The sequence below is a fragment of the Nerophis ophidion genome, linkage group LG10 (genome assembly GCF_033978795.1).
Source record: "Nerophis ophidion isolate RoL-2023_Sa linkage group LG10, RoL_Noph_v1.0, whole genome shotgun sequence".
NCBI classification, from domain to species: domain Eukaryota; kingdom Metazoa; phylum Chordata; class Actinopteri; order Syngnathiformes; family Syngnathidae; genus Nerophis; species Nerophis ophidion.
In genome coordinates this window covers 23361257-23374343 of record NC_084620.1, presented here as the reverse complement: position 1 = coordinate 23374343, position 13087 = coordinate 23361257, and the positions used below count along the sequence as shown (strand labels likewise).

General features: G+C 43.9%; 1 protein-coding gene across 5 annotated transcripts in view; it reads right to left on the bottom strand.

The window, feature by feature from the left end:
* Positions 1-13087, bottom strand: part of LOC133560400 (sodium/calcium exchanger 1-like) — a 157966-nt gene that overhangs the window by 46970 nt on the left and 97909 nt on the right. For all 5 annotated transcript variants that reach the window (XM_061912872.1, XM_061912870.1, XM_061912869.1 and 2 more), the window contains 3 exons: positions 11426-11522; positions 11158-11349; positions 3544-3736 (listed from right to left, as the gene is read on the bottom strand). In XM_061912872.1, coding sequence (XP_061768856.1) covers positions 3544-3736; positions 11158-11349; positions 11426-11522 — 482 coding nt within the window. The remainder of the gene's footprint in view (positions 1-3543; positions 3737-11157; positions 11350-11425; positions 11523-13087) is intronic.

The following is a 13087-nucleotide window of genomic DNA, read 5'->3' as shown; positions in this document are numbered from 1 at the left end:
GATCACATTACGCCTGTACTGGCTCACCTGCACTGGCTTCCTGTGCACTTAAGATGTGACTTTGAGGTTTTACTACTTACGTATAAAATACTACACGGTCTAGCTCCATCCTATCTTGCCGATTGTATTGTACCATATGTCCCGGCAAGAAATCTGCGTTCAAAGGACTCCGGCTTGTTAGTGATTCCCAAAGCCCAAAAAAAGTCTGCGGGCTATAGAGCGTTTTCCGTTCGGGCTCCAGTACTCTGGAATGCCCTCCCGGTAACAGTTCGAGATGCCACCTCAGTAGAAGCATTTTAGACTCACCTTAAAACTCATTTGTATACTCTAGCCTTTAAATAGACTCCCTTTTTAGACCAGTTGATCTGCTGTTTCTTTTCTTTTTCTTCTATGTCCCACTCTCCCCTGTGGAGGGGGTCCGGTCCGATCCGGTGGCCATGTACTGCTTGCCTGTGTATCGGTTGGGGACATCTCTGCGCTGCTGATCGGCCTCCGCTTGGGATGGTTTCCTGCTGGCTCCGCTGTGAACGGGACTCTCGCTGCTGTGTTGGATCCGCTTTGGACTGGACTCTCGCGACTGTGTTGGATCCATTGTGGATTGAATTTTCACAGTATCATGTTAGACCCGCTCGACATCCATTGCTTTCCTCCTCTCTAAGGTTCTCATAGTCATTATTGTCACCGACGTCCCACTGGGTCATTATTGTCACCGATGTCCCACTGGGTGTGAGTTTTCCTTGCCCTTATGTGGGCCTACCGAGGATGTCGTGGTGGTTTGTGCAGCCCTTTGAGACACTAGTGATTTAGGGCTATATAAGTAAACATTGATTGATTGATTGATATATATATATATATATATATATATATATATGTCAAAGATGACATTTTCCCTTACTTTGGAAGTTTTGTAAGCGACAAGTGTACAAGTTCTCAGTTCTTTTTCCTCGCTCCAAAAAAGTCAGTTTTCTAACTCTTATCTCGCCAATCTTCCAGCAGCCTCGAAAAGGAAGCTCATTCAAACAGACAGCGCAAACATAGAGACGTGACAAGTAAACACAAGCATTCTGCACCAGTGACGGAGGGAGAGAGGGAAAAGGGGAGTCTGGACAGTGATTCATGATGGGAGGGTTTGTGCTCCAGAAGCTAAATTGCTTTGCCGGTAAGTTCATCCACACTGAGAAAGATGGACGGGTGGAAGGATGGATGAATAGATGGTTGGAGGGATGTATGGATGGATGGATAGAAAAATGCAAGGGAGGGCTTGTGAGGGAAGAAGAGCAGGGGTGCTTGAAAATTAAAGGACGTCTGGTATTAATCAATAAATATTATTACATGAACATGCTTGAACTCACTGCTGGCAATTTACATTTCAAATATAGCAAACACTTCAGCAGCTCGCTTGTCCTCCCGAAGGAGCGAAAATGCACTTTACGGAAGAGTGCACTTGTGAGATGATGACAAGCGAACACTAGGGATGAGGGGAAAAAACGAGGAAGAGCTCATGGGATATTTATAATGAAGAAAGATTTTAAGATCCCTTAAAACTCCCCAAAGCAACACTCTATGGCGTGGATGAAATGGCAGCGCACAAAAAAATTAGTGGACTAATATAATATGTGATATATGTGTGACTCCCTACTTGTCGAAATGCATTTTTAAGCAATCAATTACACGCCAAGGCAATAGGTAAGTAAGAAAGTCATTTCTGTAAGACAATCTATATATATAAATTCATCTATAGCCATCCATCCATCTATCTATCTTTGTATGTATAGGAAATTTCTAAAATGCTGTAGAAAAAGGTCAAACTTAAACACACAATACAAACAGATATATGACTAATAGAATGCTAAAATATTACGACAGACCACCTCAAAAAACTAAACATAATTTTGCAATATTTTCGCAGAGTAAAAGAATGTCCATGAAAATAATGTGGGATTTGTAATATTAAGTATGAATGATAAAACACTGAATATTTAGAACATATGAACGTCCCTCCACCTCTTCACTTCACAAACGATCGTCTCGAGATCGATATTTTACAATAAAGCAAAATGCAACAGTTGTGCAAAAAAACAGGGCAAAAATCACCAATATTATAATGTTTAGAATAATTATGTGTAAGTTATCACACATCTCTTATGCTTAAACCTAAAAATGTTTGAACCTTGAAATAATAGTCTATCCCTTTTCTGCAGAATAGAACTTTGTTTCAGAAATCTCAGGCTGGCTACTGTAATCAGACCCCGCATACTCTGCTTCTGCTTATGGAGCTGATGTGACGTGGGTTACCATAATAACCCAAATCCCACTCAAAAGTGCAAATTCCAACTATTGGAACCATCCCACCTTCACCAGTGGTCATTCATCCCTCTCCTTGGGAGCATTCCACCACCCAACCCCCATTCCCAAAACAAGAATCAAGCATCTAGAACAAACTTGCTACCTAGACCTGAAACCAATTACCAGCAGAAAACAAGAGTTTACTGTATTATTCTTTGAGATGAGAAGTAGATTTGGCTCTGGTGTGTGCATAAAAGACAAAAAAAAACAAAAATGCAGTTCAACTACGTTTAGCATTATATATTATGAAACAATCCCTCCATCCATCCATCCATTTTCTACCGCTTGTACATTTCCCCCCGCGTGTCCCGTTTTGTATTTAGTATAAATAATACCAACATCTGCTGTCCTTTTCAAGGTTTGTCATTGTCATCCCATTGGGTTAAGTTCTTTCTTGCTCTGATGTGGGATCTGAGCCGAGGATGTTGTTGTGGCTTGTGCAGCCCTTTGAGACACTCGTTATTTAGCGCTACATATAAGTAAACATTGACTGATTGATTGGTTTGAAGTGATACTTAATTAGCAAATCTCTCCATGGGCTTTTGAATCGACACAGCCGCGATGCTGCTGAAATTAACTATTACAAAGAATTAAAGTTTTAATTAAAGTTTAGCAAAAACAAAGTATTATTCATCAGGCAATTCAGCCCATCAAAGTAGGACAACAAAACAATGTTGATCATCAGCTACTGAAGTGACTGGTCGCCATAATCGCGTGACCTCACCTTTAGTTAAAAAAGTTAAAGTACCGTACCAATGATTGCCACACACACACACACACACACACACACACACACACACACACACACACACACACACACACTAAGTGTGGTGAAATTATCCTCTGCATTTGACCCATCACCCTTGATCACCCCCTGGGAGATGAGGAGAGCAGCGGTGGCCAGACCCGGGAATCATTTCGGTGATTTAACCCCCAATTCTAACCCTTGATGCTGAGTGCCAAGCAGGGAGGAAATGGGTCCCATTTTTATAGTCTTTGGTATGACTCGGCCGGGGTTTGAACTCACGACTTACCCATCTCAGGGCGGACACTAACCACAAGGCTACTGAGCAGGTGGTTAGAATAGTGGTTGTGGCTCTAAACAGCCGCATAGTGGAATTTGCCAGGCTGTGTATGTGATGCTATGCGTTACATACTCCAATTTGCTCAGGTTTATGATGTGGTATTCATACTCACATGGTCTCGTCGTTTTGGAACTCCAGCTTGCCAGCCGCCATCTCGTAGTCCTCGCCCCCTCTGGCAGTGCCGTCCAACGTTCGGTAAGGGACAGCCACCAGGCCCCGGGCGCCAGATGTCCTCAGCACCTTCACCTCCATCACACCAATGCTCTCGCTCACTCGCTGACTGGCCATCTCAAAGGTGAAAATACCTGAGGAGGAAAAGGGAGAGGTAGAAAAAATTACACTGTAATCTCCCCCACGACTGTACCACCCACACTCTCTTGAGGAAACGGTAATAAAACGCCCCCATATGACACTGATACTCTCCCCAGGTGTGGGACAAGTTATGTAAGGCTCGTTAAGCAAGCTTTAATGACATCCCAACAGTGATGATGCCACACGGAAACTGTGTCAGGTGCAATACATCAAAAACTGAAGTTTTTATTTAGTTACATTTTTAAATCAACAGAACAATTGTTGTATTCAAATGTACTCATTGAAAATAAACTTTTTTCTTACTTGAAAAAAGACAGAAAACTAAACTAGATTTTATAATGATGACTACTATCTTTTGTTTATAATTACTCAAAATTAGGTTTGGGGATTTACTAAAATTTCTCAAGCATGCAAATCATGCAACTTTGTTTTATTTATAAAAATGTTCTTTTCAATCTTTTGCCATAGCTGCAATACAAAAAAAGACAAATGTGCTAATATGGGCATAATATATAAGAAGCTTTTTAACCAAAAGGACACAATGCATGAACACACGTTTATAGTTCTGAATATATCATGCGGCATACCTCAGGGATCAATCCTAGCACCAAAATTGTTCAATCTCTTTACAAACAACATTTGTAAAATTACAAAGGATTTAAAATTAGTATCGAAAGGGTAAATTTAGATCACATTTGAGGTGTAATAATACAAACCGCGGGAAATTGTGTTAGATTTAAATATAAATGGAATACAATGATTTGAAAATCATTTTCAAACCGTATTCAGTTGAATATGCTACAAAGACAACATATTTGATGTTCAAACTGATAACACTTTTTTTTTTTTGCAAATAATCATTAACTTTTGAATTTGATGCCAGCAACACGTGACATAGAAGTTGGAAAAAGTGGCAATAAATACTGATAAAGTTGAGGAATTCTCATCAAACACTTAGTTGGAACATCCCACAGGTGTGCAGGCTAATTGGGAACAGGTGGGTGCCATGGTTGGGTATAAAAGCAGCTTCCGTGAAATGCTCAGTCATTCACAAACAAGGATTGGGAAACGGTCACCATTTTGTGAACAAATGCGTGAGCAAATTGTCAAACAGTTTAAGAACAACAATTCTCAACCAGCTATTGCAAGAAATGTAGGAATTTCACCATCTCCGGTCCGTAATACCATCAAAAGGTTCAGAGAACCTGGAGAAATCACTGCAAGTAAGTGATGATATAACGGACCTTCATTCCCTCAGGCGGTAGTGCAGGGGTCGGGAACCTTTTTGGCTGAGCGAGCCATGAAAGCCAAATATTACAAAATGTATTTCCATCCATCCATCCATCCATCTTCTTCCGCTTATCCGAGGTCGGGTCGCGGGGGTAGCAGCCTAAGCAGGGAAGCCCAGACTTCCCTCTCCCCAGCCACTTTGTCTAGCTCTTCCCGGGGGATCCCGAGGCGTTCGCAGGCCAGCCGGGAGATATAGTCTTCCCAACGTGTCCTGGGTCTTCCCCGTGGCCTCCTACCGGTTGGACGTGCCCTAAACACCTCCCTCGGGAGGCGTTCGGGTGGCATCCTGACCAGATGCCCGAACCACCTCATCTGGCTCCTCTCGATGTGGAGGAGCAGCGGCTTTACTTTGAGCTCCTCCCGGATGGCAGAGCTTCTCACCCTATCTCTAAGGGAGAGCCCCGCCACCCGGCGGAAGAAACTCATTTCGGCCGCTTGTACCCGTGATCTTATCCTTTCGGTCATGACCCAAAGCTCATGGCCATAGGTGAGGATGCGAACGTAGATCGACCGGTAAATTGAGAGCTTTGCCTTTCGGCTCAGCTCCTTCTTCACCACAACGGATCGATACAGCGTCCGCATTACTGAAGACGCCGCACCGATCCGCCTGTCGATCTCACAATCCACTCTTCCCCCACTCGTGAACAAGACTCCTAGGTACTTGAACTCCTCCACTTGGGGCAGGGTCTCTTCCCCAACCGGAGATGGCACTCCACCCTTTTCCGGGCGAGAACCATGGACTCGGACTTGGAGGTGCTGATTTTCATTCCTGTCGCTTCACACTCGGCTGCGAACCGATCCAGTGAGAGCTGAAGATCCCGGCCAGATGAAGCCATCAGGACCACATCATCTGCAAAAAGCAGAGACCTAATCCCGCGGCCACCAAATCGGAACCTCTCAACGCCTTGACTGCGCCTAGAAATTCTGTCCATAAAAGTTATGAAAAGAATGGGTGACAAAGGACAGCCTTGGCGGAGTCCAACCCTCACTGGAAACGTGTCCGACTTACTGCCGGCAATGCGGAGCAAGCTCTGACACTGATCATACAGGGAACGGACCGCCACAATAAGACAGTCCGGTACCTCATACTCTCTGAGCACTCCCCACAGGACTTCCCGGGGGACACGGTCGAATGCCTTCTCCAAGTCCACAAAGCACATGTAGACTGGTTGGGCAAACTCCCATGCACCCTCAAGAACCCTGCCGAGAGTATAGAGCTGGTCCACAGTTCCGCGACCAGGACGAAAACCACACTGTTCCTCCTGAATCCGAGGTTCGACTATCCGGCGTTGCCTCCTCTCCAGTACACCTGAATAAACCTTGCTGGGAAGGCTGAGGAGTGTGATCCCACGATAGTTGGAACACACCCTCCGGTCCCCCTTCTTAAAGAGAGGGACCACCACCCCGGTCTGCCAATCCAGAGGTACCGCCCCCGATGTCCACGTGATGCTGCAGAGTCTTGTCAACCAAGACAGCCCCACAGCATCCAGAGCCTTAAGGAACTCCGGGCGGATCTCATCTACCCCTGGGGCCTTGTCGCCGAGGAGTTTTTTAACTACCTCAGTAACCTCAGCCCCAGAAATAGGAGCGCCCACCACAGATTCCCCAGGCACCGCTTCCTCAAAGGAAGACGTGTTGTGGGATTAAGGAGGTCTTCGAAGTATTCCCTCCACCGATCCACAACATCCGCAGTCAAAGTCAGCAGAACACCATCCGCACCATACACGGTGTTGATAGTGCACTGCTTCCCCTTCCTGAGGCGGCGTATGGTGGTCCAGAATCGCTTCGCAGCCGTCCGGAAGTCGTTTTCCATGGCTTCCCCAAATCTCCCATGTCCGAGTTTTAGCCTCCGCGACCGCTAAAGCTGCACACCGCTTGGCCCGTCGATACCCGTCCACTGCGTCCGGAGTCCTATGAGCCAAAAGAACCCGATAGGACTACTTCTTCAGCTTGACGGCATCCCTCACTGCTGGTGTCTACCAACGGGTTCTGGGATTACCGCCACGACAGGCACCAACAACCTTGCGGCCACAGCTCCAATCAGCCGCCTCGACAATAGAGGTTCGGAACATGGTCCGAACCTCCCTCGTGACATGTTCAAAGTTCTTCCGGAGGTGGGAATTGAAACTCTCTCTGACAGGAGTCTCTGCCAGACGTTCCCAGCAGACCCTCACAATGCGCTTGGGCCTGCCAGGTCTGTCCGGCAACCTCCCCCACCATCGCAGCCAACTCACCACCAGGTGGTGATCAGTAGAAAGCTCCGCCCCTCTCTTCACCCGAGTGTCCAAAACATGAGGCCGCAAATCCGATGACACAACTACAAAGTCGATCATGGAACTGCGCCCTAGGGTGTCCTGATGCCAAGTGCACATATGGACACCCTTATGTTTGAACATGGTGTTTGTTAGGGACAATCCGTGACAAGCACAAAAGTCCAATAACAAAACACCACTCGGGTTTAGATCCGGGCGGCCATTCTTCCCAATCACGCCTCTCCAGGTTTCACTGTCGTTGCCAACATGAGCGTTGAAAACCCCCAGTAGGACAAGGGAATCACCCGGGGGAGCACTTTCCAGTACTCCCTCGAGTGTACCCAAAAAGGGTGGGTACTCTGAACTGCTGTTTGGTGGGTAAGCACAAACAACTATCAGGACCCGTCCCCCCACCCGAAGGCGGAGGGAAGCAACCCTCTCGTCCACCGGGTTGAACTCCAACGTGCAGGCTTTGAGCCGGGGTGCAACGAGAATTGCCACCCCAGCCCGTCGCCTCTCACTGCCGGCAACGCCAGAGTGGAAGAGAGTCCAGTCCCTCTCGAGAAAACTGGTTCCAGAGCCCTTGCTGTGCGTCGAGGTGAGTCCAACTATATCCAGCCGGAACTTCTCTACCTCGCGCACTAGCTCAGGCTCCTTCCCCCCCAGTGAGGTGACGTTCCACGTTCCAAGAGCTAGCTTCTGTAGCCGAGGATCGGACCGCCAAGTGCCCTGTCTTCGGCTGCCGCCCACCTCACAATGCACCCGACCTCTATGGCCCCTCCCATGAGTGGTGAGCCCATTGGAGGGATGACCCACGTTGCCTCTTCGGGCTGTGCCCGACCGGGCCCCACCAGGCGCTCGCCATCGTGCCCCAACTCCGGGCCTGGCTCCAGAGCGGGGCCCCGGTGACCCGCTTCCGGGCAAGGGAAATCTGAGTCCATTTAGTTGTAATTCCATAGAAGTCTTTGAGCTGCTCTTTGTCTGATCACTCACCTAGGACCTGTTTGTCTTGGGAGACCCTACCAGGGGGAATGAAATCCCCCAGACAACATAGCTCCTAGGATCATTGGGACACGCAAACTCCTCTACCACGGTAAGGTAGCAGCTCAGAGAGGAGAAAAAAAAAAAAGTATTTCCGTGAGAGCCATATAATCTTTTTTTAACACTGAATACAACTAAATGCGTGCATTTTTAAGACCAACATTTTTACAGTATAATAAGTCTCTCATTCTTTTTAAAAATTGTAAAAAAAAAAAAAGGTAAATGGTTGTACTTGTATAGCGCTTTTCTACCCCTTTTTAAGGAGCCCAAAGCGCTTTGACACTATTTCCACATTCACCCATTCACACACACATTCACACGCTGATGGCGGGAGCTGCCATGCAAGGCGCTAACCAGGTCCCATCAGGAGCAAGGGTGAAGTGTCCTGCTCAAGGACACAACCGATGTGACTAAGATGGTAGAAGGTGGGGATTGAACCAGTAACCCTCAGATTGCTGGCACAGCCACTGTCCCAACTTCGCCACGCAGTCCCCAAGATAATAACATTGTTATATTAAATCAATAATAAATATGTTCCTTCTTACAATTAAAGTGACTTCTTGAACAGGTGCGATAGAAAATGGATGGTTGGACAAAAATGCATGAGAATTTTTTATAATTTGAACGTTATTTTTAACACTGTGATTACCGGCGGAATTATTAATTACTTATCGTGTTAAGCAATGTCAGCTTAGATTTATCTGAGAGCCAGACTCAGTCATTAAAAGACCCGCATTTAGCTCGAGAGCCATAGGTTCCCTACCCCTGCGGTAGTGCATCAAAAAGCGACATCAGTGTGTAAAGGATATCACCACATGGGCTCAGGAACACTTCAGAAAACCCCTGTCAGTAACTTCAGTTGGTCGCTACATCTGTAAGTGCAAGTTAAAACTACTATGCAAAGCCAAAGCCATCTATCAACGACACCCAGAAACACCGCCGGCTTCGCTGGGCCCGCGCTCAACTAAGATGGACTGATGCAAAGTGGAAAAGTGTTCTGTGGTCTGACGAGTCCATATTTCAAATTGTATTTTGGAAACGGTGAACGTCGTGTTCTCCAGACCAAAGAGGAAAAGAACCATCAGGACTGTTCTAGGTGCAAAATTGAAAAGCCAGCATCTGTGATGGTATGGGGGTGCATTAGTGCCCAAGGCATGGGTAATTTACACATCTGTGAAGGCACCGTTAATGCTGAAAGGTACTTACAGCTTTTGGAGCTACGTATGTTGCCATCCAAGCAACGTCATCATGGACGCCCCTACTTATTTCAGCAAGACAATGCCAAGTCACTTGTTACAACAACGTAGCTTCATAGTAAAAGAGTGTGGGTACTAGACTTGGTTGCCTGTAGTCCAGACCTGTCTCCCATTGAAAATGTGTGGCGCATTATGAAGCCTAAAATACCACAACGGAGACCCCAGACCATTGAACAACATAAGCTGTGCATAAAACAAGAATGGAAAAGAATACCACCTGAAAAGCTTCAAAAATGTGTCTCCTTAGTACCCAAAGGTAGCTGAGATAGGCGCCAGCGCCCCCCGCGACCCCGAAAGGGAATAAGCGGTAGAAAATGGATGGATGGGTTTATTGAGTGTTGTTAAAAGAAAAGGTGATGAAACACAGTGGTGAACATGCCCTTTCCCAACTTCTTTGGCACGTGTTGCAGCCGTGAAATTTTAAGTTAATTATTATGTGCAAAAAAAAAAAAAAGAGTTTATGAGTTTGAACATCAAGTATCTTGTCTTTGTAGTGCATTCAATTGAATATGGGTTGAAAGGGATTTGCAAATCATTGTATTCCGTTTATATTTACATCTAACACAATTTCCCAACTCATATGGAAACGGGGTTTGTAGATAAAAAATGAACTGGAAAGCTCATTCAAAAATATACAACATAGTGGCATCGTGGCAAGAAATACTTCAATAATAAATAAAACAAAATATGTTCTAGACCAGAAATCACTCCATATTTTCTACTGCTCGCTAGTTTTACCATATCTGAGTTGTTGTGCAGAAATGTGGGGATATAACTATAAAAGTATAGGCTTAATTCACTAACTGGGTTATAAAAAAGGTAAATTTGTATAATGTTGGTTGCAGAAAACATTCAACCTCTTTATTTATTGAATCAAAAATATTGAAATTCAATGACTTGGTCGATCTGCACAAAGCTAAAATGAAGCACAAAGCACAAAGCACATTGTAATCTGCTGCCCAATCATGTTCAATAATTCTTCTCAACAAAAGTGGAAAAATATATAACCTTGGAATTTTTTAAACTTAAAACATTTGTATGCACGCACAACACTTAAACCCTATATTAGCATGTGGAATTAAATTATGGTATAGATTAAGCAAATGAGTCAAACAATGTATTGATATGATCCATTTTAAGAAAACTTAAAAACTCAAAGTGTTTTCAACGTAAGAATCCTGAAAAACATCTTGAACCTTATCAAAATTAGTCTTATTCATTTATTTATAGTATGTGAATCAAAATTTAACTATGTATATATGAGAACTTTATTGATGATTTAATTTGTGGTAAACATTGAGCATAGGATCAGTGAACAAAGAAATATGCTAGAAATCGCTATGAAACGGAAAAGGTGTAAGATTAAAAAAGCTCTGCATCTTACTACTCTTTTTTTGGACATGTTGCAAAGATACACTGGAAATACTGTATGTGATGTATTATTTTTTTTAACTGTATGCATGTTGGAAATAAATGACAAACATAAAAAAATAAACAATAAACACAAGCAATATATATTTTGTGGCTCTTACATAAAACCATAACCATATGAAAGACTACATAAAGGGAATTTACCAGCATGGTCGTCGTCATAAATGGTCACGGTGGCAGTGTGGTTGTCACCCAGCACCGCCTTGGGGGTGGAGCTCGCGTCCTGAGGGGAGGTGTTGATCTCCGGGTAGCCCACCAGTCGGGGATTGCTCAGATGCACGTAGAAGTACTCATCTTCCTCAAAGATGTCGTCATCAATCACCCCCACAGTGATCTCTGCGATAACGAGAGGGTCCCATTTGAATATTTTTGTACTGGTCTGGACATCTTTATTTTTTGTTTTTTTTTTTACCTTTGAGAGTCTCGCCAGGCTTGAACAAAAGTGTTCCCTCTGCAAACTCGTAATCTGAGCCGGCGTTGGCCGTGCCATCCTCAGTGCGATAATCCACCTGCAGGCGGGTAGACGGGACAGGAACGCAAAAATGAAGAGATGGCGGGCAGTGAGGAACAGGTCCAAAAGAGACAATTGTAAAAATATATACTTTGAATTGAATCCTCTGATTTCAGCACGAATGTACAATTTATAATCAGGGGTGTAACAGTACAGCATAGTCCCAATACGATACATACCAATGTTTAAAGTCGAGGTTAATAAGGCTTGTCTTTATTGATTTTTTATTGACATTTTTTCTTTTCACTGGTTTTTCATCATGTTAGATGGATAGATAGATAGATAGATAGTACTTTATTGATTCCTTCAGGAAAATTAAAATTCCAGCAGCAGTGTACAGAGTTGAGATCAATTCAAATAAAAGTAAAAAGTAAATAATGGGGGTTTAAATGGAAACAAAATAGAGAAATATTACAATAAGAATAAAAACTAAAAAGCAACAATGGGAATAAAAATATAACAGTAAAATAAGACTATAACAAGACAAAGTAGGCAGTAGTGACCATGTTAGGAAAACGTATTGCACTGTTATTGTTTTACATCCCTGTCATCCTAGTAGCCCCCACCCCCCTGCCCCAGAGAGCAGTTGTACAGTCTAATGGCGTGTGGGACAAAGGAGTTTTTGAGTCTATTAGTCCTGTACTTGGGATGAAGCAGTCTAGCACTGAACAGGCTCCTCTGGCTAATGATAACGCTATGCAGAGGGTGACTGGCATCATCCAGGATGCTCACTAGTTTGTCAATAGTCCTCTTCTCTGCCACTGTCACCAGTGAGTCCAGTTTCATTCCGATTGTAGAACCGGCCCGCCTGATAAGTTTCTCAAGTCTGTTAGTCATTTTCCATACATTTTATGCATTAAAGATGCCAAAGACCAATCTCATCTTGTCAAATATATCATCAGCCATGTACGCGTTGCTTTACCCAAATCAATTAAATATCTAATAACAAAAATAATTCATAATTAAATAATGTTTTTTCTATTTTTATTATAAGCCAAGGTGCAATTAAAAAAACAAGCTGTGGACTGAAATTGAGTCCAGTGCCACACTTTGGACAACACTTTTTTGGGGGGGAAAGTGAAATGATGCAGACAAGTACAGTTTACAATATAAGCCTTATTATTTCATTGTTATTACATAAAAGTACCTTATTGGCTGAAGAGCAGCATTAAGAGTTCTAGTTTACAACATATACCGAACAATGGCAGCACACAATTTTTGTCTTATTCCCTTGTCTTTACCAGGAATCCCAGGAGTTCTCAAACAAGACACTTTAATGTAGAAGAGAATTTTCAAGCTATGGCTTCTCCTTGGCACTATCGCTAGCTAAAGACTGGGACACTCTTCTGGCGTGATAGATGGCATGGAACTCCACACCTGTATTGAATGTTCACTTTCAATGAGTACCGTGTGGAAAATTGGTTCAGAAAAAATTTAATACGAATACATTGACTGTTATACCCGAAAATATTTTTTATACACACATTTAAACATTTATTGCAGATTTTTGTAATGCTGAAACCTTCATAATTCCGCCTAATGTGATGCTTCCTTCATGGCTTC